At 38.8% G+C, this 26,203-nt stretch overlaps 2 protein-coding genes across 2 annotated transcripts; one reads left to right on the forward strand and one right to left on the reverse strand.

Moving 5' to 3' along the window:
• Positions 1–1,162: 1,162 nt before the first annotated feature.
• mrps25 (mitochondrial ribosomal protein S25) lies at positions 1,163–4,825 on the forward strand. Its single transcript, XM_053624584.1, has 4 exons — positions 1,163–1,767; positions 2,104–2,210; positions 3,013–3,100; positions 4,385–4,825. Exons 1-4 carry the CDS (start codon positions 1,634–1,636, stop codon positions 4,575–4,577), a joined length of 522 nt encoding a protein of 173 aa, XP_053480559.1. The 5' UTR covers positions 1,163–1,633; the 3' UTR covers positions 4,578–4,825.
• On the reverse strand, positions 4,811–23,341 carry LOC128607602 (rabenosyn-5). The gene is made up of 12 exons (XM_053624583.1): positions 22,888–23,341; positions 19,137–19,446; positions 18,253–18,384; positions 17,985–18,085; positions 17,740–17,785; positions 17,482–17,643; positions 17,103–17,365; positions 15,210–15,280; positions 14,806–14,892; positions 13,192–13,294; positions 10,913–11,017; positions 4,811–9,221 (listed from the first exon to the last, which is right to left on the reverse strand). The coding sequence occupies exons 2-12, from the start codon at positions 19,297–19,299 to the stop codon at positions 8,172–8,174; spliced, it is 2,283 nt and encodes a 760-aa protein (XP_053480558.1). The 5' UTR covers positions 19,300–19,446; positions 22,888–23,341; the 3' UTR covers positions 4,811–8,171.
• Between the last annotated feature and the right edge of the window lie 2,862 nt (positions 23,342–26,203).

The raw sequence follows: 26,203 nt of genomic DNA on the forward strand, positions 1-26,203 counted from the left end.
GGGTCTCCCGAGCGATCCTGAAAACTTTCTATACTGGGGCTGTAGAAAGTTGACTGACTCAGGGCATCTCAGCATGGTATGGAAACTGCTCTATCCAGTAACACAAAGACCTGCAGAGAGTGGTGTGCTTTGCTGAGCGCATCTCCGGGTCTGCTCTCCCCTCTCTGCACGACATCTACACCAGGTGATGCATTTCAAGAGCTGCTAAAATAGTTAGGGATTCCACCCACCGTGGTCTGGATTATCTAATGGTCATTATGGGCACGGGTCCAGGGACCCATGCACACATGGGACCCAAGTGAGGGGAAGAATATATATTTTTTTACAGTGCCGAAAACAGAGGGCAATGTCTGGTTGGGCCACAAGACGTTGTACCCAGGGGCCTCTGAATTCCTAATCCCGGCCTGCACACACCCACCGGGAACTGTCTGCTTCCTAAAAACAGACAGCTAAAACTGAGTTGCTCAGGAGGAGCTTCTTCCCTCAGGCTATCAAAACTCTACTGTACGGTTACTCTGCACTCCACTGTACACGCTGTACGCTGCACTTTGCATCATTACTACACATAACACACTGTATGTTTTATCCATCCATTTTTTGCACATTTCCTGCTTATTTTGTTCACCTTTTTGACCTTCAGGGCGTTTTGCATGTTCCTTTACCTATATTTCATATTTCTTATCTTTTTTATGATTATTTTTATTCATTCTGATCTTTTTTTTTATTGTAATGAAGTATTTAATGCGCCGTCTAGAGAGGAGTAGGCCAGGTTTTCATTTCACTTCAAAGTTGTATACTGTGTTTTATGGTGTGTGTGTGTGTGTGTGTGTGTGTGTGTGTGTGTGTGTGTGTGTGTGTGAAAGAGAGAGAGAAATACAAATCTTGAGTATTATTTCACTGTAGTGTGAAATGAAAGTCTCCTCCGAGTCGCTAGGTGGCAGTAAATTTGGTTTCCTCCTCACAGTAAACAGAGCAGAACAAGAAGAACATGAGCCGTAGCTATGGGAAGTTCGGATCATTTTACTGACTCGGATCTTTGAATCTCGTTCAGCAAAATGAACGAATCTTTTTCCATGTCATTTCGTTCATTTCAGCAGAATATAATTCAAATGTTACATGTTAAACTCCCCAACACATCTAGTACTTGATAAACTATAAAATATACTATAGGCTAATGCGACCAAGGCCGAATTATGAGAAACAGAAATTATTAATTAATAGTTTAGCTGGATCTTCGGGCTATCTGTTAGTTAACCTCACCTCCCGATCCGAGTCATTCTTTGATTAGTTCACGTCTGGAGTCTTCGGGTCCGAGTCGTTCCTTCATCTCGTTTCCGGTACTGCATGATGCATTGCCTATGGGGCGGCCACCGGAAGAACGAACGACTCAAACCCGAAGACTCGAGACGTGAACTAATCATTTCCGTTTCATGTACAGTACCTATGGGGATGTCTCTGCGCATGCACGGTCAAAAAATGAACGAATCACTCTCTGAGACAACTCGTTGTTCCCGAGTCATATTAAGGATTCGCTCAAAATGAACGAATCGTTCATGAACGACACACCAGTAATGAGGTGGTGGTGCTGAGAGTCGTATTCTCCACGCGCGTGTGAATTAAAACGCATTTAATCATGCCGATGAAAGGAAGGTTCCCCATACGGAGGACGTTAGAATATCTGCAGAAAGGAGAAGTGGTCTTCAAAAACTCGGTGAAGATTATGACTGTGAATTACAACACGCGTGGAGAACTGAGCGAAGGCGCAAGGTCAGACACTTTTTAGCCTGCTAGCTAACCTCCACCAACTCCAGTGCTGCTGGTTCATGTGGCTCAGCTAAAATCCTTTCCTGAACGTTTAAACTACATGGCTGCACCCCTTCTCATCGTATAAACTGTGTAAAGAGTACGAATTAATTGGTGTGAAATGTTTCTGTAAATATCCCTAAATAAAAACATTCTCAGGTGGCTAGTTCTCTTACAATGAAGCTAAAAGATGCTGAGCTGACATTACAGTCCATGTTCATAGAAATAGTCTGCTTTAGTCACGATGGGTTTTATTTGAATAAATGTATTTATTAATTTTTTTGTTGGTGTCATTTGCAGGAAATTTGTGTTCTTCTCTGTGCCACAAATCCAGTACAAAAATCCCTGGGTTCAAATAATGATGTTCAAAAATATGACCCCATCACCTTTTCTCCGATTCTACCTGGGTAAATACATGTTGTTTTCTTAGTCTAGATTATTACTTAAAGTGCACCTAGTATGTTTTTCAAATATTACCTTTCATGTAGTGTGTTATAGAGCTGTTTGTGAATGTAAAAAGTCTGCGAAGTTTAAAAAATCAAAGTGCATTACAAATGGAGTTATTGACTCCCAAAAGAAGGAACCAATTCTGAAACGAGTCGTTAGTAATTCCAGACTTTACTTCCTGTACAAACCTACGCAGGTTTGTAACAGAAAACCCGCCTCTGGTCTTCATTGGCTGTTTGCAAACAGGAGCTGAAACTCGTTATGGTAGTGGGCGTTTCCTTTTTGAAACGGGCTGACAGCGGTAGACCAATCACAGCAGACTGGGACATCTGACCAATCAGAGCAGAGTATGCTCTCTGAAAGGAGGAGTTTAGATTGAATCCTTCAGAACAGATCATTGAACAAGTCATTTTTGACACTGGGGGGAAAATGTAATGCTGCCGTTTAAATTATGAGCACATTAAAGTGTTTTTTGACCTTGGATGCATGTAAATCTATTGTATGAGACCTTTAAAACAAAATTAGGCACATTTCAAAACCATAATAGGTGTGCTTTAAAGTGCTAAGGTTCACCTAGTGGTCGTGCTGACGACCACGAAACTGCCTTACCAACGTAGTTCTTAGGAACTGGCTTCAGTGTACTCGTAACAGGACAACAATAAACTCACACATAAACAGAGCGCATGAAGAATGAATATATATTGAGTATTAGGTCCATTGGAAAGACTTGTCACAAGTCACAAGATATTTTTGTTTTGGTAGGTGATGGTGAGCAGGTATTGGTGGACGTAGAAGGAAAGGACTATAAAGAAATAACCCAGCATGTCAAGAAGATCCTGGGCAAGTCAGAGTAAGTGTTATTTCTTCTTCTTCCTCTTCTCCTTCTTATTATTATTATTTTCAGTTCATGAAACACTATTGTATTGTTGAAGCATGTCCTTGATCAGTCATCTATCTCTGCTAAATCAAGACAGTTAAAATAAATAATGTAGATGTTTCACCATGCGCTCGAGGAGCTTCGTTAGCCCTCCTTTTTAATCCAGTGTAGATTCTTTAGGCTACAAATTGTTTTGTACTTTTTCCTTTGCCAAAGCCTTGTGCCTCCAAAATGGCTTCAAACACACAACCAGTGTCTGCTGATGTACGTTTAGAATAAAGGTTCTTCTAATTTCTTCTCTTCTCTTGAGGAGAAGAGAACCCCTAACATAAAGCTGTACATGGCTGGAATTCAGGAATGTCTTATGAATACATGTTTAAAAACCTCAAAATAAACCTAAAGTTTGAAAACTTCGAACTACATGAATTACATGTGTATTTAAAAGAAATTGCAGTCAAGCATTCGAACACAGAGGACATTAAATTGAATACATTTTACATTTAACTTATTAAAGTTTTCACTACCAGTCCCAGCGTAATTTTTGAAGATGGTTCCATGCCCGAGTCAAAAGCAGTAACGTTTGTGGACAAAAATGGGAAATGCCACACACAAACGTTACTGCTTTTCATTATCGACATGGAAAACATGCTAAACTGAAAAGCAAAACCTTCACTGCATTGCCTGAGCTCTTCGGTAAAAAAAACAAAAAAACAAAACAATCAGCACTTTGCTTTTTAAGAATGAAATGGCGACGGCTCGTGTCCGAAGTGAATGGAATTCCCTGTAGCGTTGCATTTCACTTTCATCAGTGTGTTGGTCATGCCATACTGAAATGCACTCGCTGTCTAGATTTGTAGTTGTAATCAGAGAAGGACTTCTAAGCTGTCCATATACGGATAGTAACGGAAATCTTTGTATAAACGCACCGTTTCTTCGTCCCGACTGCATCGAACACTGAATCATCATTTTTTCAGATTTGTTACTAAAACATGACAAAATTATTAACACCACTAAAAATGCTTCTAGCTCACAGCAAGACCTAAGGATACGAAATCTTGGATTTATTTTCAGCACATATTTCTGCATGTTGCTTGCACTTATTTTTTGGGGCTTGCACAATGTGACCATCTGCAAATATACACTGATAACATAACTCCTAGGTTTTGCTGTCTATTCATTTAGGCCCGAGATACAAATACATTGTGTGCATGCGCAAGACTCTAACACGCCGCTCCCTGTGTTTTTTTCCCCTCACAGTAAAGTTCTGCAAGCGGAGGCGTTAGCCAAGATGGAGTCCTCAAACCCTGCGAACTTCGGGCCCAAAAAATACTTCCTGCGCGAGTGTATAAGCGAAGTGGAAGGTCAGGTTCCTCACCCAGGTCGCGTGCCTTTGCCAAAAGAGATGACTGGCAAATACAGGACCAAAATGGCTGCGAGCTCTGAGGACTAAACCTGGTCACAGGAAAAAGGACAGGACAGGATTGTAACATTTCATCCTTTAATCAGTTCTTCTGCCCAAATGGACTGCAGTCAGTGTGTGAAAATGCTTTCCTCATACTGTGGAAATAATAAGCAGCCATGGTGTGGGTTTTTTTTTTTTTTGTAAAATATAAAATGGACTGTTTGATTACTACTTGGTCTTCACTAAGACATGATGATAAATGAATGACACCACAGTAAAGATTCATTTGACCGCAATATTCTTACTCGATCAGTTTTATTAGTGCTGAGTTTGCATTCTGAATGTGAACAGGCATCAAATGCGACCAGACTTTCCACTGACATTAGCCACAAACACATCATTTATACATACTTATTAGAGAAATATCACCAAAAAAACAACAACCTCATTCCGCATTTAGCCCTATGCAGACGTGTTTTTAGTGATACTCCGTAATCAGTTAAATTGAAATACTGCCTATTCATGATAAATAAATCTTGGAACTGCAAAGTTAAAGCAACTTTGTATATGTATTGTGATTCTCTCCTAAAATGTATAGGATGGCACTGTCAGTGCACAACTGGTTTAGTGTTAGACAACTTGTTCATTTTGTAACTAAAATGGAGAAAAAATATTTAAGCAGACATCCAACATCGGCATTGAATTAAGAAGAGATTGCAGAAGGTGCAGCATACGACGTCAAAAAGCTATTCAAACAGATTCAACAACAGTAAGTTGCATTAACAGTTCATGTGGGAAATCGATCAGAAACGATGGAAAGGGTCTGACAAGCTGGGAAAATGCCTTAATTTTTTTTTTTTAACTAAAATCTGTTAATTTCAGCAAACGACTTGAGATTATTCATACAAGTGTTAAACCAGTGGAGCATGTTCCCATGACTGTTGTACACAGTATCTGTAAGCAGTTATACCAGACACGAAGGGGCTCTTTGCATTCGATTGACATTTTTCATTCGTCAAGGAAACAAAGCAGGCACATAGATCTTGAAAATTGAATACCCACCTGGTACAGATTTCCTTGTCAGAACTCAATGGCTACCCAGTGTATCATTATATCATTTGTTAATCATGGCATGCACACCTTTCCAACAAAGATATCAGATTTTTTGCTGCCACGCAAGAACCAATCACCGTCAGCGTCTCCTTATTATGAGGAGAGCAATAATTATGATTATTACTTAAAACACATTATTTACTATTAGAAATAATCTAGTTAAGAGAAAACATCTCGGTATTACAAGTAAGCATCTCATTAGGACTGGGCGATATGACAAAAAATATCATGAGATACTTGAGGACATTTTTATGATGCACGATGTATATCACGATATATAATTTAGCTAACAAACTGTCCCACAAAAGAGTAGTAAATAATAATAAAAAAAAAAATCAGGTTAAACTGGAGTTTGCTGATACTCATCTTTAATGCCTACATAGACAAAGAGGATAAAGTTATTAAAAAATGACCTCAAAATCAATGGTACCATTTAATTTGCAATTATTAAAAACGTTAAAAAAAATACACATCACCATACCAACGATATCTCAGAAAAGTGTATCACTTATCTCGATGTTATAGCGATATATCGCCCAGCTCTACATCTCATTATTGATATAAATATCTTATTACAATAAACATTACTATGAGAGAAATATTTTATGAACTCAATATAAACATCCTTTTTACAATATAGCCTACATATTTCCCTATGGATAGGTTCTGACAAATTGCACAGCTGACATGATGGGTTCTTGTAATAAGATGCTTTCCCGTAATATCGAGATATTTTTCTCATAATAACGAGATGGTTTTCCGTAAAAACAAGATGCTTTCTTATCATTATGAGCTGCTGATGAGATTTTTCTTCTCGTGTAACAGCAATGCGCTGCCATACAAATGAGCCCTCGAGCAAATCGGTCAATCCCGACCCATCACGTGTTCTATGTGAGCGTTTTTGCGATCAAGATGAATCAGCAAATTTACACGGAGGAATATAATCACGATCGTATTTGGTCATGTTGTGCACCGCTTGGAGAAAGCACCGTTTCTGATGTGCTGATAATAGTGTTATGATGACAATATTGTTAAGTCATTGAGTATCCTTTAAATATAAATCACCTGTATAATATACATCATGAGGAAAACCTGAGGTCAGCCTTCACTTTCCTTGTGGTGACCTTTGTGTGTTCTTTATGTCTGTTTATGTTAGAACATAGATTTGTTGGTTTGGCTCACGCGTGTTACATATAAGCCTAAGTTTCCCAAACATTACCAAACAATGGGCCTCATTTATCAAACTGCCTACGAAGTCTTTGCAGGAGCATTTACACAAGAAATGGGTGAAAAATTCATGAATTTAAAAAAAAACACAAAAAAACAAGGCAGGTTTATGTCCTAGAAAAGCTCCTATGTTTGTGTAGGTTTATATATAAGGAGACTCATTCATGTGAGGCTTTTAATTGCATAATTGTGATTGGTTGCTGAAATTTTCTATAAGAATTACGTTGTTATAAATTTTCAATTACACACTAATTTAATGACGATTTTGTCTAACTGTCATTTCACGTTAATGACTTGAAAAGACATCAATCTAAAACGAATCCATAAATGAAGACAAATAAGACTAGCTATTTAATTAAGAAGAGTTACGCCTGTGACGTACTCGGCTCGAGTAGGCAAACGAGACCGCAAGAGCACGCACGTTCTGGAGCCCTGATCTGTAAAAGGGCATCAGAGTAAAGGTAACAGCAGAACAGAGATTTGAAATGGCTACTATTTACGGAAACGCGTTCTTCTGTTCATATACAGCGACGCTATTGCCATCGTGTGGAACAATGCGTCGTGGTACACATTTTGACCATACACAATTTCTACACGCGTAGCCCAGGAACACTCCTTGTGGAGCCCCATTTTGTTGTTGCATGTGCTGGTTTGCGTGGAGTACAGTATATAACAGGCCTTAGTGTGTGCGCTGCAGTGGCTGAGCTGCATTACTGGTAGATTTAGCGTGCTCTGCTCTTAGAAGGTGCACTTGCTGTTTAGTCGTCATTTTGTTGTTTTTCAGCACCCTGTGAGCTTTACATTTAGTCTTGGGGTGTCACGAAGTGTAAATCGTCTCCGCTGTGAACGCATTTATCAACATGTGCACGTAAATATGGAAAAAAAAAAAAATAGTGTTATCAAAAATTGTCAATCTTGGAAGGCATTTTTAGTTCGGTTTGGTCTACGAAAACATTTACACACTTCACTTAAAGAGTGATAAATGAGGCCCGATAAACCTTAGAGCTAAAATAAACATCTTTATGACCTAATATAACCAAGATAATGACAAAATGGTGTGTTCATGTATGACTAACATTTAGAAATTCTATGTATAAATGTTAGCGTCTAAGTCTTTGTTTTTTTTCAGCTTTCTTCAGCTTTAGGTATGTCAGTGATAGGTGCATGCCATCAGCCAGTACTAGCGACTGAAACAAATGGCGAAACATACAACACTTAAAATGCATCTTTACTTCCAGTGTCCTGATCCCAACAGAAGAAAAAAAACAGTACTTGTAAGAGGGAAACAAATCGACACAGTGGTCAGTGCACTTTTCTTTTCTGCTCCTGTAAAGTGCACTGTAGCTCCCTCAGGTTTTGGGACAGCAGCTCGACTTCATCTGTGCGTCCGCTGAGCTTGGCATCAAATATGTATGCGCGGATGTTATCGATCTGCTGAAGCAACAGCTCTTCCTCGATCATGTCGTCCAGTGCTGGACTGTCATCATCATCTTCAAAGGGATTGGTTGAGGCGGATGGCGTCTCGCCTGCTCTGTTACCTTTTACACGGTCCTCAATATCGTCCTCAAAGGGATTTCTGGAAGAACGTTTTTTCCCCGCATCTTCTTCCTGCACTTCATCCTCACCTTCCTCGAAAGGGTTGTATTCTTTGGGTTTTCCAACAGGTTTCTGCTGCTGCTCTCTCTGGATCTCTTCAATAAAAGGGTTTGTGGAGTCTTCCTCAACCGGAGTGGCATCTTCTTCATCAAACGGATTTAGTGAAGCCTCTCCGTCAGGGGAAATTGTAGTGCATTCATCTCGCTGTAAAGGTGGCGAACTGCCCGGCAAACGTGGAAATGAGTTTATCGACAAAGTCTTGTGTTGTGGACTTGTTTCCAAATCCCACTCACTCTCGCCTTCTTTTTCCCAGTGTTCTTCAACATTCTTTGAATCCCCCAAATCTGAAGAGTCCATTCTGGATATTTCGCTCTCCAGCTCTCTCTGCTGGAGATGAAGGATCTGGCTTCTTTGTAGGTCCTCCTCCTGGGCTTGACGTTGGGAAAGCTTAATGGCTCGGCTCATCTGCTGAGCGTCAAACTCCTCCTGAAGCTGTCGCAGGTTCTCCTCTAACATGGCTGCCTCATCGGTGCGATTTGCTGCTTGTGCCTGCTGGAGGAACGATTCGATGTTGTTTATCTGCTGCAGCAGAGGGTCGTCCAGTTCGTTGGCCGAGTGAGAAGTCGAAGAAGGCAACCAGCCACCGCCTTTCGTCATGCGAGGGCCTGGTGCGGGCCGAGGGGCGTCTCCGTTGGCACTGTGGGTTGCACGGTTCTTCTCTATTTCCATTCGACGCTTCTGTGATTCCAGGGCCACCTGAAACAGCAACAGGCAGTCATACAACAAACACTGGAGAACAAGGAAGGAGAACAAGGAGGTTTTTTTTAAATAGACACACGAGACACTTGAATGTGAACTATAACTTCACAGGACTCAGAACAATAATACCTTAATCTACTACGGTGTGTAACATTTGTATGTTCAGTTTCGCACTGGAGCCGCGAGGGTAATGTAGCTAACAAGAAGTTAAAGTACTTTTTGTTTATTATATTTCCCCAAAATTTTTCAATAAACAAATGCCTTCAAAAATGTTCATTCCAAATGACACTATTATGCTACATAACCTAATATGTAAATAAATACATCTGCAGAATGGCACGGGTCATATTTACAAATTATCATCTTTAATGCTTTTGGTACATTTATGTGATTCAAAATTGACTAAAGGGGAAAAAAAAGACCAACTGATTTCAGTTGTACAAGATAGCTGCCCCTTAACTACTTCTATGTATTACAGTAAATTGTAGGGTCCTAAATATTAATAGCAATAATGCATGTGACATTACTGACCAACTGAATTCAGATCAAGGCATATAGTATTTACAGACAACTTTTCTTATTAGCTATACTAGGCTCGTCACTTCAGTGAAAAAAAAACAACTACTAAACAAGCAAATCTTGCAGTAAGTGACAATTTGTAAAAAAAAATTTTTTTTTTTTTTTACCTTAACATCAAATTACTGTATGAGTCATTGTGAAAAGCTTACACTGTGACATATTAGAATGTGAAGATACTTAATCATACCTGCATAGTAAACATTAGAATAAATAAACATTACAATACTGTTATTATGCATGTTTCAGAACAATGTTTAATATAGAACATAACTAGAAGTCTATACGAGAGGTATTTAAAGACCTTTTTATGCATTTTGTGCATTGTACTTGAAAGGAAATTCTCTTATATCATGTACCCTCTTATATTATGAACTGCTATCAAATACCTATGATGAATGTAATCATTTAATTACCTTGTATTCATTTAATTACCTCTTTAAATAAGCTGATCAACTGCTATCCTTGATTATCTTATGTATTTCCGTGTCAACATGACACAGGACTTATTTTGTATTATGACTATATGCTGTGTGTTTTGTTTAAATCTGTCTGACACCTGGACCAGTAGAAACCGTCCACGCACTGCTGTTATCAGTGTATAAATACTTTTGGTTTGCATGAATAAAGTGGGATGTCTTTATGAGCATGCAAGAAGTCAGTGTGTGTTAATTTTAGACCCCCCAGGCCTGAACGCTCCACGGTAAACCACGCTTTCTAAAAGTTAATAGAAGTTAACGGTAAAACAGGCTGGAAGGCATGACGGACGATCTGACGGGCATAAGGCATAATCTGAGATCCCTGTAACGTGGAAATCTAACAGTACTGGAACACAAAAATACGCTAAAACATCTGTCCTTTTTTCATAACAAAAACAGCAGATGAGCCAATCGTCCTTTACGCAGCGTACCCAAGTTCTCAGATAACCTGAAAGTGGACCTCATAGGGGGCGGGGGGGAAACTTGAATACTTCTATCATGTTGGTTAATGAGGTTTTTAATCACATGCATAACTGAAACAGATCCATAAAAAAGAATCAAGTATGGGAGTGTCCGTGCTGATATGAAGTGCATGTCTATTTTAAAATCTGGTCTTATCATGCAGCTCGTCACCTGTCTCTCCTGCTGGAGCTTCTTTTCCTGTTCCTCTTTTCTTTTCTCTTTCAGCTCCTCATATTTCTCTTTTGTAGGAAGGGACATCAGGCCCAATAACTTCTCCTGTACAAACATGAAACATGGCAAGGAACACACATGTAAATATACTATATGGCCAAAAGTATGTGGGCACCTGACCATTACACCTACATGTGGATCTTCCCCAAACTGTTGCAACTAAGATAGACGCACACAATGGTAAAGAATGACTTTGTATGCTATAGCATTCAGACTTTCCTTCATTGAACCATGTTTCAGAACAACAATGCCCCTGTGCACAAAGCGACCTCCATGAAGACATGGTTTGTCTGGAGTGTAAGAACATGAGTGACCTGCACAGAGCCCTGAGCACAACCCCACTGAACACCTTTGGGATGAACTGGAACACCGACTACATGCCAGGCCTCCTCATCTGACATCAGTGCCTCATCTCACTAATGCACTTGTGTGGCTGAATGTGCAGAAATCGCCACAGTGATGTTCCACAATGTAGTGGAATACCTTCTGCTAAAATGGTTATTAGAGGTTATTAGAACAGGGAAGAGGAACGAATCTATAATGGGATGTAAAACAAGCACATACAGTCGTATGGAAGAAAAAAAAAAAAAATACACCCCATGGAAATTGTTGGCATTTTTTGACATATTTAGACAAGCAAACATTTGATCCACTTCGAAACAGTGCTTATTAAGAAAGTTGATACACTATCAAATGACACATAAAATTGATATTTTGGAGTGATTTTCACAATGTAAAATGAACAAAAACAGATCAGTCATGTGGTAAAAGTAAGTATACCCCTACATTAATCATCATACCTTGAAATTTATAAAAAAATTAGAATCAGGCGTTCAGAGTTGGGTGCCAGTGATCATGACCTGCTTAGGGAGTGCAGGTGGAACCTGACTTACTTAGATTCCTCTTATATCTAGTGTCTGGTGTTCCCTTTGTTACTGAGGTGTGTGGTGTCATCATGCCAAGAGCTAAAGAGCTCTGTAAGGCCTTCAGAAAAAGAAAAAAAGACAAAGGAAAAAAAAATGTTGTGGATGCCTAGGAGTCTGGAAAGGGATTTAAAAAGACCTCCAAATTATTTGAAATACATCATTCCACTGTAAGGAAAATCATCTATAAATGGTGCAGATTTCAGGACTGACCGTCCCAGCAAATTCAGCCCATGAGCAGATCATCTACTGCAAAAAGACGTCTCCAAGAACTCCAAAATTTCATCACAGGAGCTGCTAGTAAGTCTTGAAACTGTTTGACCTGCATGGGAGGCGTGTCAGGAAAAAGCCTTTGCAAGACTATAGTTTGCCAATGAGTATATTGGTAAAGACCAGGCCTTTTGGAATAATGTGCTCTGGACAGATGAATAAAAGATAGAGTTGTTTGGCCACTGTAACAGCAGACATGGTTGGCACAGACCAAAGACAGCTTTTCAGGAGAAGCACCTCATACCAACCATGAAGTATGGTGGTGGAATGTTATGGTTTGGGGTTGCTTCGCTGCCTCAGGGACTGGACAGCCTGCATTCATTGATTCAACTACGAATTCTGCATCATATCAAAGAGTGCTTGAAGATAATGTTGAAGTTGAACTGAAAGTGAACCTTTCATCAGGATAACGATCCTAAGCACACTAGCAAATCCACCAAGGAATGGTTCAATCAGAAGAAATGGAGGGTTATGGAATAACCTAGTCAAAGCCTGGATTTGAATCCCATTGCAATGTTGTGGGGGGATTTAAAATGGGCAGTACATGCAACCCTCAAACATCTTGCAACTGAAAAAATATTGCATGGAAGAGTGGTCAAATATTCCAGAAATCCTGGTGGACAATTATGCTCAACGCCTACAAGACATTTTTTCTGCTATAAGACATTTTTTCGGCAATACTAGCTTCTGAGGCCAAGAGTGTACTTACTTTTTCAACAGAGGAATGTCACATTTATTGAGATTTCTGTTGAATAACTGATTGAAAAAGCTAATTTTCCTTGTGGTTTCGTCCAAGTATATCAATGTCACTAATAGGCACTGTTTCAAAGATGATCAAATGTTTGCTTGTCCAAATATGTCAAAGAAGCCAACAATTTCCATGGGGTGTACTTTATTTTTTCCACACGACTGTATGGGTGTGATTGGTCAGGTGGCCACATACTTTTGGCAATATAGTGTATCTCCTTGGAACAAATGAGCTAGATTAAGGATGAATTATGCAGACTGGGTGTGTCTCAGTGTCACCTGCACAAAAAGCGTTGCAGAGTAGCGCACCATCTTCTGCAGCTGGACAGCTTTTGGATATGGTGGGACCTCATCTTTTAGTCCAAGTGTCAAAATCTTCTTACTAAGACAGACAGACAGACAGACAGACAGAGACACACACATATATATATATTCTATATATACACTCAGCAAAAAAAGAAACGTCCCTTTTTCAGGAGACTGTATTTTAAAGATAATTTTGTAAAATCCAAATAAGCTTTACAGATCTTTATTGGAAAGGGTTTAAACACTGTTTTTCATGCTTGTTCAATGAACCATAAACAATTATTGCACGTGCACCTGTGGAACAGTCCTTAAGACACTAACAGTTTACAGCCGGTAGGCGATTAAGGTCACAGTTACAATAACTTAGGACACTAAAGAGACCTTTCTACTGACTCTGAAAAACACCAGAAGAAAGCTGCCTAGGATTCCTGCTCACGTGAACATGCCATAGGCCTGCAGATGTGGCCAGAGCAATAAATTGCAATGTCTGTAATGTAAGACACCTAAGACAGTGCTACAGGGAGACAGGAAGGACAGCTGATTGTCCTTGCAGTGGAAAATGACATGTAACTGTGTGTGTCCCCAGACATAATGGAGAACTTGCAAATGCCTTGATGGAAGAGTGGAGTAAGATCTCACAGCAAGAACTGACAAATCTGGTGCATTCCATGAGGATGAGATGCACCGTAGTACTTAAAGCAGCAGATACTGACTGTTACTTTTGATATCAACTCCCCCTTTGTTCAGGGACTCATTATTCCATTTCTGTTCATCAAATGTCTGTGAAACTTGTTCAGTTTATGTCTCAGTTATTGATTGTTTTTATGTTAATACAAATATTTACACATGTTAAGAAATTTTCTGGAAATAAAAGCCAAGTGTAAAATTTTTGCCAAGTGTATGTATGTATGTATGTATGTATGTATGTATATATATATATATATATATATATATATATATATATATATATATATATATATATATATACACACACACACACACACACACACATAATATATACACACACACATTTTTTAAGACTTCTACATTATTGAGTCAGTACAAAAACATTTTAGATTTCCAAACATAGTTAAATGTTAGAGAAAAATGTTTGTATGTCAGTAAAGAAAGCCGCATATTAAGTGGTAAGAGACACCTTTCAGAAAAAAACAACACAATGAAGGCTGCTGGGTTTTGCTACAAAATTAAGAAGCAAGTGCGACAGTCAAAGTCTCTAGAAGAACCGTGTCTGGTTCTGCAAAATGCTCAAAAAAAAACTTACAGCTCCTTATAAAACTGTACTAATTCTACCTGAGGCTACTTTTTTTTTTTTAAAGCAAAGGGTTGTCACACCAAATACTGCCTTTGTTTCATTTATTACTGTTTACTGCTCTTTATAGTATTTTTTTTTTAAAGGAGAAACATTTAATTTAATTATTTTTGAAGGCATCATTGCTCTACAGCATTTCTTTGCATGTGCCTAAGACTTCTGCACGGTACTGTGTATAGAAACAAATATACAGAACTTCACAGATTATATTGACCTACATAAAAATTAAGTCTGTGTATATAAAAACTGTAGCCTACCTTAGAGCATCAATGTGCTCATAGTATTTCTGCACCTCCCTCCGGAGACCAGCAGCAGTTTCTAGGTCATAGGCGGTCTCGCCAGCACTGCAAAAGAAAGACTTGCTATTTATGGTGACAATTTCAATGAGATACACCAAATTGACCAAAAATGAACAAAAAACCCCCCCAAAAAACTAGTGCAAACCAAGGCCAACTCTTTTACCGTAAAAAGTTGACACAAAAGCCCTTGAACCTCTGGACACAAAAACAGCCCCAAAGAATCAATCAATGATCCGCCTCCACATTCTACATTTGGTACCAGGTGCGTTTCCTTATGGCAGGAGAACTTATTGACTGAAAATTGACCCCAGTAAGTTTAAAATGCACAGTACTCCTGTTACACCAAACATCTGAGGGCTTACTTGAGTGACTCGGCCATGCGGATGTACTCCGGCGCCCTCTCGTCCACTTTCTCCATGCACATCCTTAACCTCTATACAGACACACAGAGTGAACACCGTAATATTTCTGATGAAATGTAAACACTAAAAGCGCTTTCCAAATAAAGAGAATGATGAATGTAATATGCTGAAAAATATTCATATGTTCAGTGTCACGTCTGCCTTTTTTTTTTTTTTTACATTTTTTATACATATACACGCACACATATATATTATATATATATTTTATATATATATATATATATATATATATATATACACACACACACACACACACACAGATATAGTATTTTTAAAAGAAAGTAAACATTTCAACTTTTGACAATGCAGCAGAGACAAGATACTGTTCACCTGCTATTGTTTGTTGAGGAGAAATAAGAAACCATACTATTAGTAGTGAAAAGATTCCACAAAACCTGACTGGAAAACTGATTTCTGGTCTGGAAGGGTTGGTTTAGTTTGGATGTGCGTTTTATAGACAATCCACTCAACAGGCTACTGTAGATCCTGGTGGCGGGGCTTCAGGAACATGGGTGGGGAATGGGGGGTGGTCTCAAGGAGTAAGTGTGCTTAAAAAAAAAATTATTCAAATAGGGCTGCACGATTATGGCCAAAATGATAATCACGATTATTCACTGATTTTAGGGACATGTTTATTGCATGTTCACATTTAAATAAACAGACTGCTGCTTTCACCTCCATGTTGTGCTACATTCCTGCTAATGTACAAATCTTTGCATCAAATTAGACTGATCCTTAAAGTGCATCATCTCGTAGAAGCAACATATAAATAAAATTGTACCCAAAATATAGGATAAGTAAAAATAAAAATGCCATCAACCAAATAAAAATATGAAATCAAATATAACAATATGGAACCAAATGAAAACAATTCAGGCGTATGCAGAAAAGGCAATAACAGTGTTTACAGGAGGAGAGACGCAGCCAAATCACCCAACAGAGAGGTGCAGGGATGACGTCATTTTGTACCGGAACCCAGAAGTTGGCATCACACTGGTTCCCTCGACAAAAACCCAATAGGATTTTCACATAGAGTGGATTATCGCAAAAAATAATCTCTGTGATCAACAAAAGTTTACAATACTAAAATGTTTTGTCCATCAAGATAATTTTCACATATGAACACAACTTTTATGAAGTTTGAAGCCTAAATACAATCGCCAGAAATAAACAGCTAACCGTATGCTATACACGAACTACACCACGGTCGCTCGACTTCAACATCACCATCACCAAGCTTCCAATAACTTTTCCAAACATGATTTAAAACATTTTCCATAATACGGATTTACTTTGTGGATGAATCTTCAGCAACGTTTTTTTGGGAATTGTGCACAGCATACCTGAACCAGTTTATCTGCAAAGTTTTTTCCTGTTCGGCGTGATGACGTTTAATATCCCCGACAACGTCCGTAGTCCCATTTAGCAACTTGTTAGTGTCACGATTTCCCCTCACACAAAGCTCTGGAGCACACAGCACGCTCTGAAACCTGAAGTGAAGCTCACAGCGCGAGCGCTAAAATGCTTGTTTCCAGGTTTTAGCATTACAAAACATCATCATCCCTGCGCCACTCTATGGTGACTGGCTGTAAGTTTAGGAAGCGCTTGATTTGAGATCGAGATCAATATTCGATTAATTGTGTAGCCCTACATTCAAACGTTGAACTGAATCTTACCGAGTACACCTTTGATTCAAACAGGTTTACGGATCCAGAACACACTTGATCTTATTTCTCCAAGTACAAAAAACTATAAAGAGTAAGCTCTGGCTCTGGTTCCATCCCTATATCCAAAAATAAATAAATAAATAAATAAATAAACCTGTATGCTTACCTCGTAGAGTTTGACAATGTCTGGCACGTGGTCTTTCTCTTCCAGTTTGTGCTGGTAACGGAGCAGAGCGTCCATGCAGTGGTGGCAGCAACGAATTCGGTCTTCGTCTTTCTCCTCCAGCACAGAGCTCACTGAGGAGAGGCTGGTGATGGAGCCGCGCCGCGAGGTCTGCTGCACAGTGGGGCCTCCTCCACCAGGGGATGCACCCTGCCTGGGACTGCCAGGCACACACAGGGCCTCTCGTGTGCCACTTGTTAACTTATCTGAAAGCAAACACACAAGTGGATTATAATTTAAAGTAACAAGAAAGCCAAATATAATAATTACAATAAAACCTGAATTACAATGACAGAAAAGGTCTGTGCATGTAGTAACTTACACGCCAGAGGGAGAGGCACAAATTCCATGCACTTTCTGCACATGATGGAACCGCAGAGACGACAGTGATGACGCCGGTTCCTGATGCTGAACCTGTCCCCACAATCAGGGCAGAATGGTACGTCCTGATCGCTCACCCATGGCACAACTGACTTCTCTAGTGCTGCACAAATAACCAAAACATGCTCTGTTTATATCAGTGTATATAGCTCATGGTGGCGGTAACATTGTAGAGGTTCAGTTCTTGTCCCTCACCCACCTCTTATCTTCCCACCATCCATATTGGTTCTATCAAAGGAAATAAGCTAGAAAAAGATACAAATAAATAAATAAATAAATAAGAAATGACCATTTATATATGCTTAAGTGAATGCTTAATCTGAAGAGCTGAATATCATTAGCAGTTTAATATTACAAAAAACTATTTTATATGGGTTTCCTAATGTTTATACATTAACAGAGCTAAAATGTAGTGCATACACAACACTAAGACCGAACACTCACCTTCTCCAACCTGATGATGCGCTTGTTGACCTCAATGACATAATGGTCAATCCTAGCAGCTCTGTGTTTCTTAAAAATTTCCAGGTGACTCCGAGTGGCTCCTGGGGAAACAAACAATCAACAAACTCATTACAATTCTCAGGACAAAAGTTAAGTAATATTAGTTGTTGCACTAGTCAGATTTTCTGTTGAAGTGTGTACACAGTGCCCGTGTTTTTCGTCCCACTCAAAACACACGTCCATATGGGATGACGATAAGCCGACTCACCGAGTTCTTGAGGCTCCCACATGTATGGATCCACACCTCCATAGTAAAAGGACTCATAACTGCTCTCGGTTCTCTCGTCACCATCCCGTTTCAGTAGTTTGTCTTTAGCTTTCTTTGCTTTCTGCACCAGGCCTAAGTAACAATATCAGAACATGAAGCATCTTCAAAGCTCCTTCAGCATTTACTAGCTTTAAATACAACATGATTCAAACTGCTTCTACTTACACTGAGCTTAAGTGTTCATGGGGTATGTTTATGGAAAAGTAGCATTTAATTCCAATTTCAACAGAATACTTCACCCATATACACAAATACGATGCATGACTGTGGGCCCTGAGATGGGTACCTTCATAAACGCATTTCTAAATGATACCAGGTATTGTTTGTATTTTTATGGGACTCACATGCTAAACAGAATGGGATTGCTATTTGGCCTGGATGAGAAACCCTTATATTGCCTTCCGAAGTGGCACTGGCTTCATCTCAGAAAGGTAGCCATAAACGTCAACCCCCAAAAGGATGACAAGTCTTTACAGCTAAATCTTACTACTGAGCAAGCCATTTTCGTATTCACACAGCAAAGACTTACAAAACCAAAACTGATCATGGAGCTGTAATTTAAAATCACTGATCAAATCTGACTAAGTGGTATAGATAATAATTTTGACACTGGAGAGGTCATTATAAGTTGCATTTTCAGTTGAATTTGGGGAAACCACTTGAATTCGTTGTCTTGAACTATTTGAATTGCTTTTGTTTGATTTGTTCATTGCAAACAGCTGAAAGTCTGTAAATTTTGACAATAAACCTAATCTGCAATAGGGGTTGAACAATATTGATTGCAACTGTATGCTTAAAATAACTGCCATTTAGTCAGCACTCACTCTTGAGTTGGCCGCTGACATGGCGGTTGTCTCCGGAGTGCGCTTCTTCGTAGTGATCCTGCAGCTGGTAGAAGGACTGCAGGTCTTTCAGACACAGCGGGCAAAGGAAGCCCTCCTTCACCTCGGCCGAGCCGTCCAACTGAGCAGCGTAACTGGAAGCCATGAGGTCGGTGGAGGTCAAAACAGATGTGCCGGGTGGGTTATAGTGGAGAAGACGGCATTGGTAGATCGTGCCACACCTGAACAACCCGGAGCCTCTCCATTGTTGTATGACCAAGATCAGGGGGTGACAAACATTTGCACAGGAAATCTAAATGTGGAGGAGACAAATACAGATTCCATCAAGACCAGCAATGCTTTCCTTTTGTACATCATGTGATCACTAACCTTATTACTTACAATGTCTTAAGTTTTAAGTTGTAATGTTCTACAGGTTGTGGTTTTCTATTCTGCAGAACTGGTTCTAGGGCTGTGCGATTAATCGAATCTTTAATTATGGCCTCCGACGATTATGAACACAAAATAATTGAGATAAAACGATTATTGTGCCACATTCCGTTTCGCAACGTTCTCGTTTTGTCTTTTTTAAAAACTGCACACCATTTTTCTTTACAGTGGAGCGCTTTCGCTCCTCCCTAAAAGGCCAACCTCGCTCCCCGCTAGGCTGCGGCATTTTTAGTTCAGCTCGAGCCAAGATGACAGAAAGAGTGCCTTTGGTCGACAAGAAAGGTTAAACCATTTGGAAACAATTTGGTTTAAAGGAATCCGATGTGGAACAAAAAGAAATAACGTTTGGTATCATTGGGCTTATTTCCTCGAGTGTCACGACAGCTGGTCTAAATACACTCATTTCCTTTCTAGGGCTAATAGTGTGAAACTACATGCGGATGTAAACCAGGAGACAGAAGTGTAAAGTACATTTATGGCGATGCGATTCACCAAAATGAGTCACATGACATGCTCCTCTAGCTTACAAGAGAGACATCAGTACAGTAAAAAGAGATGCGGAAAACGCAGAAATTTCATGCAAAAGCATAAAAAGAACTAATGCAAGTAGCTATCCATAACATAAGTAAGTAAGAAAAGTACATGTAGAGGCATAGGGATAATTTATTTTTTTCATTATTTAAGTATAATATATACACGTATATATAAGTATAAGTATATATACACACACACAGTATATATACTGTGTATTTATACTGTGTATTGTATATATACCCCTCACATTTTTGTAAATATTTGATCATATCTTTTCATGTGACAACACTGAAGAAATGACACTTTGCTATGTAAAAGTGCTACGTAAAAAACTTTATTATGTAAAGTAGTGAGTGTACAGCTTGTGTAACAGTGTAAATTTGCTGTCCCCTCAAAATAACTCAACACACAGCCATTAATGTCTAAACCGCTGGCAACAAAAGTGAGTACACCCCTAAGTGAAAATGTCCAAATTGGGCCCAATTAGCCATTTTCCCTCCCCGATGTCATGTGACTTGTTAGTGTTACAAGGTCTCAGGTGTGAATGGGGAGCAAGTGTGTTAAATTTGGTGTCATCACTCTCACACTCCCTCATACTGATCACTGGAAGTTCAACATGGCACCTTGCCATGCTGAGGTGGCAAGGTGCCACCTTGCCACCTCAATGAAGCGATCCTTCATTGAGGATTCAATGAAGGATTTAATAAACGACAGAAGTTACACTGCAAGTGTGCAAATACAGCATATAATCACCAGAAACAAATTAAATTAAACCTTTTACGCAACTTGCACCAGTTTCCCCTGCCCCTTACACACAGTGGAGCATTTTGGATATAAACAACTTTGTGCTCACGCAGCACTGTTTAATTTCCGTGGTGTTTAATATAAAATGCCCCTCTGCCTTTAAGGACTTCCTCAGTCACTTCTCCTCCATCTGATGGTGACTGAGGTCATGTTGGAATAAAAGGTAACACTGACAAACAGTAAACTGAAGAAGGTAATTCTGGTGACTCTGGGTATTAGGCTAAAGCTAGCGGCATCGCGTTACGTGCATATGACGTCATGTGCCGTTGACTAGGAAGTGGCTTATACTTCCGGTTAGTAAAAACCGCTTGTGTTCCATTTGAGACGATATTACCTTTCTAAAATTCATAGACTAGATGGTACGCTGTGCATAGTGTAACTGCAGAGTACTTCATTTGGGACACGACTTTAGTATTTACTCTCCGAGGCGTGTTTTCGGAACAGAAGTAATGTAATGAGTAAATAATCCACCTTGTTCACGTTCATTACACCTGCGACTGTATTTCACATGTGAAATACATCACCGCTGATGATGTGTTATGGATGTGTTAGCTGAAAAGCATCAGCCCAAATGGAGGTCAGATCTAGAATTATAATCATTGCTCCAGAGCTGGACCTGCTCCAACTCCTCCCATCAACTCAACCCTAATACAGGAGACATCCAGTGTACAACATGGAACAACAATCACGTTTCTCCAGACGGAAACATGCAAAGCTGACTCAACTCCGCCCATACAGAAGGAGCTTGATCCAGTCCGACTCCACCCCCTGGACTTTTGGTTCTGCACCGAAGAGTACTGGAATCTTGAGGGCGTTTCAATCTGTATAATCACCTGACACAACAGTCACTAGCTACGCTTCCATCCACATATTTTTATGCAAGTTTTGTCACATTACCGCATAAAAAAAAATGCTGGATGGAAACTCCAGGCACGAATAAAATCTCCAAACTGTGCATAAAAACCTTATGCGCTCAATTGAGGCAGGACTTTTTCCCCATAAACTACGAAGGAAACACATTTACTGAATAAATACCTCGATGCACAACAAACAAGCCTTTGCCTCAACAAGTCCCGCGCCTTTGCCTCAACAAGTCCCGCGCCTTTGCCTCAACAAGTCATGTGATTGGATGACTAGTTCAGAAAAGTAAAAATATCAGTGGGAGATGTGCCAGTTTCCAAGGTTTCTCTTGCTTTATTTGCAAACGTTTTATGCACTATTCCAATTTTTTGCATAAGTTAAATCCGCTACTTGGTTGGAAGCACATCTACTGACAGTCTGCATGAGTCTACAGTCTGGGAGTGAAAGAAATCAGCCCCAGCCTCGCTTCTTCATACCATCCTGTTCATTTTTCTTACAAACATCACTGACACTGTTGCTCCAGATTTCACACAAAATCTAAATAATATGTTTTAAAAAATTGAACAGCAAATAAACTAATGTGGAGGCCAGAAATGAAACCTTTTATTGATGGTTTTCATTTATTTATTTTAAACACATAAAGGCTTAACCCTGCTAGTCCAGTCGACATTTTCAGGATCCCCCCGCCCCAGATTTGAAAAGAAATCTTTCAAGACGTTGTGTTTTCATTCTCTTCTACCGGTTTTCAACAACCTGAAGGTAACATAACATTCATTTTCACACTCTTTCCTGTTTGAGCTCCTATAAAGACCTGTCCATGATGACTAGCCAGCTAGCTAAATGTCGGCTATCTTAGAGAAGATCAACACAGTTACATTATAATTCGAGAAAACGGCATTTATGCTATCTTGTTAACTCTAAATTTAGCTTGAAGTATATTATTATATTATATTATATTCATATAAAGTGAATAAATTGGTAAGACTGGAACTGGCATTGTATTTTGATACCGTTACAATTAAACACGACAATAAAGCTAGCGCTATACTGAGCCAGCTGCTAACTGTAAACAAGGCAAATAATAAATAAATAAGTAAAAACCCACCTCACACAAACGAGCGTCCTCGGTGACAATGGATATCTTACCAAAGTAAATAAATCTCGAGGTCCTTCAATGGCTACTTTTGGCCGTAAATATCTGACAGCTCGTAATAAGGTAACTCCAACTGGGTCAGACTGAGAGTTATTTTTCCCCTACCTGTATTATGGCAAACCACGCCTCCTGTGTGTGATTGGTTAATACTGCCCCGGTTTTTGTTTTGGATTGGTTAACAGTTATCGGCACGCCAGGGTACGCGAATCCCTGTGCAGGAGGTGGGATTTTCATTAAACGGGTAGCTAAAAAAAATATTATCGTGCTGAGGAAAGGGTAGCGGCCCAGGCTTGTCACATGGGGGTCATGTGATCAACATCAGATATGGCGGAACGAAAGGGACAAAAGGTCTCGGACATTAGTCTTTACATTGAAAAGACTTGTACTATTACAACATTCCACAGTTTGTTATTAGATAATTAATAATGCCTGAATCTGAAACACACACACACACACACACACACACACACACACACACACATATATATATATATATATATATATATATATATATATATATATATATATATATATATATATACACACACACACACACACACACACACACATATATATATATGCTAAAGTATGAATATAAATGCTATATACTATGCTAAAGCTGTCAATCCACGAGGCGGCGCTGTATACTCAAATAATCAGTTCGTGACGGTGTGGGTCGTCTGTCTTTTGTTAAAAGTACACACTAGAAATGTTTAAATCCCACTTTCTTCCTCATTATTGTACGTAATATCTTTTTCCTACAATAGAATGTCTTTATATATATATATATATATATATATATATATATATATATATATATATATATATATATATAATTGTGTTCAACAGTAAATAAATCATATTAAAAACAATTAACATCTCAGTTCTATACTATAACTAAATACCATTTTTTTATATATCAGCTTGCTGTGACAGACCTTTTTTTTCACACAAAAACCTCACTAAGTAAAGAAAATAAATGTAATATTTTAATAATACAAAATACAAAATGACATTCAATAATAATAATAATAATAATAATACAAAAGAACATTCTACAATAATAATAGGAATACACAATAATACATAATAATAGGAATACATAATAATACAAAAGGACTTTCCATACTATGTGTTTCTTTAGTAAATAAAGTTAATTAGTTTAGTCATTTTTAAGAAACATGGAAACATTAAGGGACATAGTGTACATTTTGGTGGTACTCTGACATTATCCTCAATAAACCATGTTAGTGTGAGGTTTCAGTGTCAGACAGACACTCAGCTATAACACTGGTGTGACTCGCATTATCATTTATATTGCTTAATCTGTAGCCTCAGCAGGCAAGTTGCTTCGTGCTGCCGGAGAACAGAAACACTCTTTCATAAATCACTTCTTCAGAGTCTTGTGGATTGTTTTGAGGGCATTTGCACGGTGTGTTGATATTGAGCATGCACGTACACAAGCACACACTGATGATATTTTTACTCGTCTGGACACGAGAGTGAAGGTGTGATGTTCTCACACACATGTCCACCTAACATGTCTGGTTGTTTAGGATGAAACTTTCCTCTTAAAAAGTTAAAAATCAGCCTGGGTGTGTTTCTGGACACAGTGCATCCGAGCTGGAAAAAGACTGCTATGCATTTGACTAAACACATATTATCATATTAATGAATAAATATTGATTATTATTTACGTAAAGCCTTTGTCTACATTTCTTCTACTACATCATTTTATTTTTAACCTCAGAGATGAACATTTTCCCCCAAACATACAATAGACAAGTTAGTACATGGGGTAACAATGATATTCTAATTGAATTTATAAAACAGGGTGGTCAAACATCAAACCCAAAGCAGAGAACTGCAGTTACTGATAGCACTTCTTTAGTTAACAGTACTATCTTTTCTTTAATACCTTCGTCATCTCATCTTTCCAGAAGAATTCATTATAGAAACTTAATTTACTGCTTGGATTTCAAGAATACAGCTACTAAATCTGATAATAATCAGATCTCAGACCTGGTGAACCAAAGCACAAGTTTACACGGAATCTGATTTCTTTTTCATCCCAGCATCTTTTCTTAGACGCCCATTGCTTTTGACTGGTTGTTAAATTTTTCAGCTTTTTCTATGTTTTAATAGAAGGAAATCGGAGACGTTTCCCTCCTGCTAATTCCCACCCACCGTCCAGCACAACACACTCAGAGGAAAGTGTCACTGTGATTGACAGGTGAGAGGGTGTAGCGTATGCCAGCCAGTTTTGCTCCTTTCCACTAACTTTTTAGATAGAGTCTAGATATGTAGAATAACAGTCTATCCCTGCTTTCCTTTTGTACTCACTTTACTTCTCCATGGAAAAACAGTGAGTCTTTTACTTCTTGGTTTACAAGCCACAGCAACAAAGTCATTATTAAAAGACTCTGATTTTGACTCAAAGCTAGCTTTGTTCATTTGCTTTAGTTTATTCTGTGAGTAATGCTAATATAATCTCTCCAACTAACCCCCCCCCAATAAAAAAACAACACTGATATTGATCATCCTTTAACTTTTGACTTATTTTCATATTCCTGCTCAGGCTCATATTTCTGGTATCATGAAAGTTGAAAGTTTATGGTTATTATTTTCTATAATAGTAGCTAAGGCATTAATTCTGACTGCAAAGTTTATATTCAAGCCTTTGTTTTAATGCGTTAATATTTCTATGGTAACACACAGGGACACCATGTTGTGTATGGCAGATGATTCATGTAAATAGGTGTGTTACTGTCGATATGGTTAGGTTTTCTGTGAGGACAAGACATTGGACTTCTGATCGGAAGGTCATGAGTTGAAACCCTTGAGCAAGGCACTTAACCCTAAACTGCTCAGATGTATAAAAGAGATAAATATAAGTCGTTCTGGATAAAGGCGTCTTGTGTAAATGTAAATGTAAATTTAGCATTTCTGGAAGGAATCTCCAATGTCAGTGCTTTGTAAAAGTCATGACATGGGAAAGTCTTCATGAAAGAGGGCTTTGCAGTTTCTTGGTAATATGACAAGCTGTGTTTTTTTTTTTGGTCTTATTAACTTAAAATAGAGGCTGGTGAGAGGACAACTGTTTATAACTGCTAACTTAAGTGCTAACAGGGACTGACTAACTCGTCCCATGTTACAACCCCAATTCCAAAAGAGTGAAATGTAAATAAAAACAGAATGCAAGGATTTGCAAATCTCATAAACCCATATGTTATTCACAATAGAACACAGAAAACATATTGAATGTTTA

This window comes from Ictalurus furcatus, chromosome 5, assembly GCF_023375685.1.
Source record: "Ictalurus furcatus strain D&B chromosome 5, Billie_1.0, whole genome shotgun sequence".
Lineage (NCBI taxonomy): Eukaryota > Metazoa > Chordata > Actinopteri > Siluriformes > Ictaluridae > Ictalurus > Ictalurus furcatus.

Excerpts from the sequence above, each read along its gene's own strand:
- mrps25 (XM_053624584.1), top strand. The coding sequence starts at position 1,634 with ATGCCGATGAAAGGAAGGTTCCCCATACGGAGGACGTTAGAATATCTG. Across the intron at positions 1,768-2,103 it reads GAACTGAGCGAAGGCGCAAG|GAAATTTGTGTTCTTCTCTG; the intron begins GTCAGACACTTT and ends TGTCATTTGCAG. Across the intron at positions 2,211-3,012 it reads TTTTCTCCGATTCTACCTGG|GTGATGGTGAGCAGGTATTG; the intron begins GTAAATACATGT and ends TTGTTTTGGTAG.
- LOC128607602 (XM_053624583.1), bottom strand. The coding sequence starts at position 19,299 with ATGGCTTCCAGTTACGCTGCTCAGTTGGACGGCTCGGCCGAGGTGAAG. Across the intron at positions 17,366-17,481 it reads TGTGCCTCTCCCTCTGGCGT|ATAAGTTAACAAGTGGCACA; the intron begins GTAAGTTACTAC and ends GTTTGCTTTCAG. Across the intron at positions 15,281-17,102 it reads ACATTGTCAAACTCTACGAG|AGGTTAAGGATGTGCATGGA; the intron begins GTAAGCATACAG and ends GTGTCTGTATAG.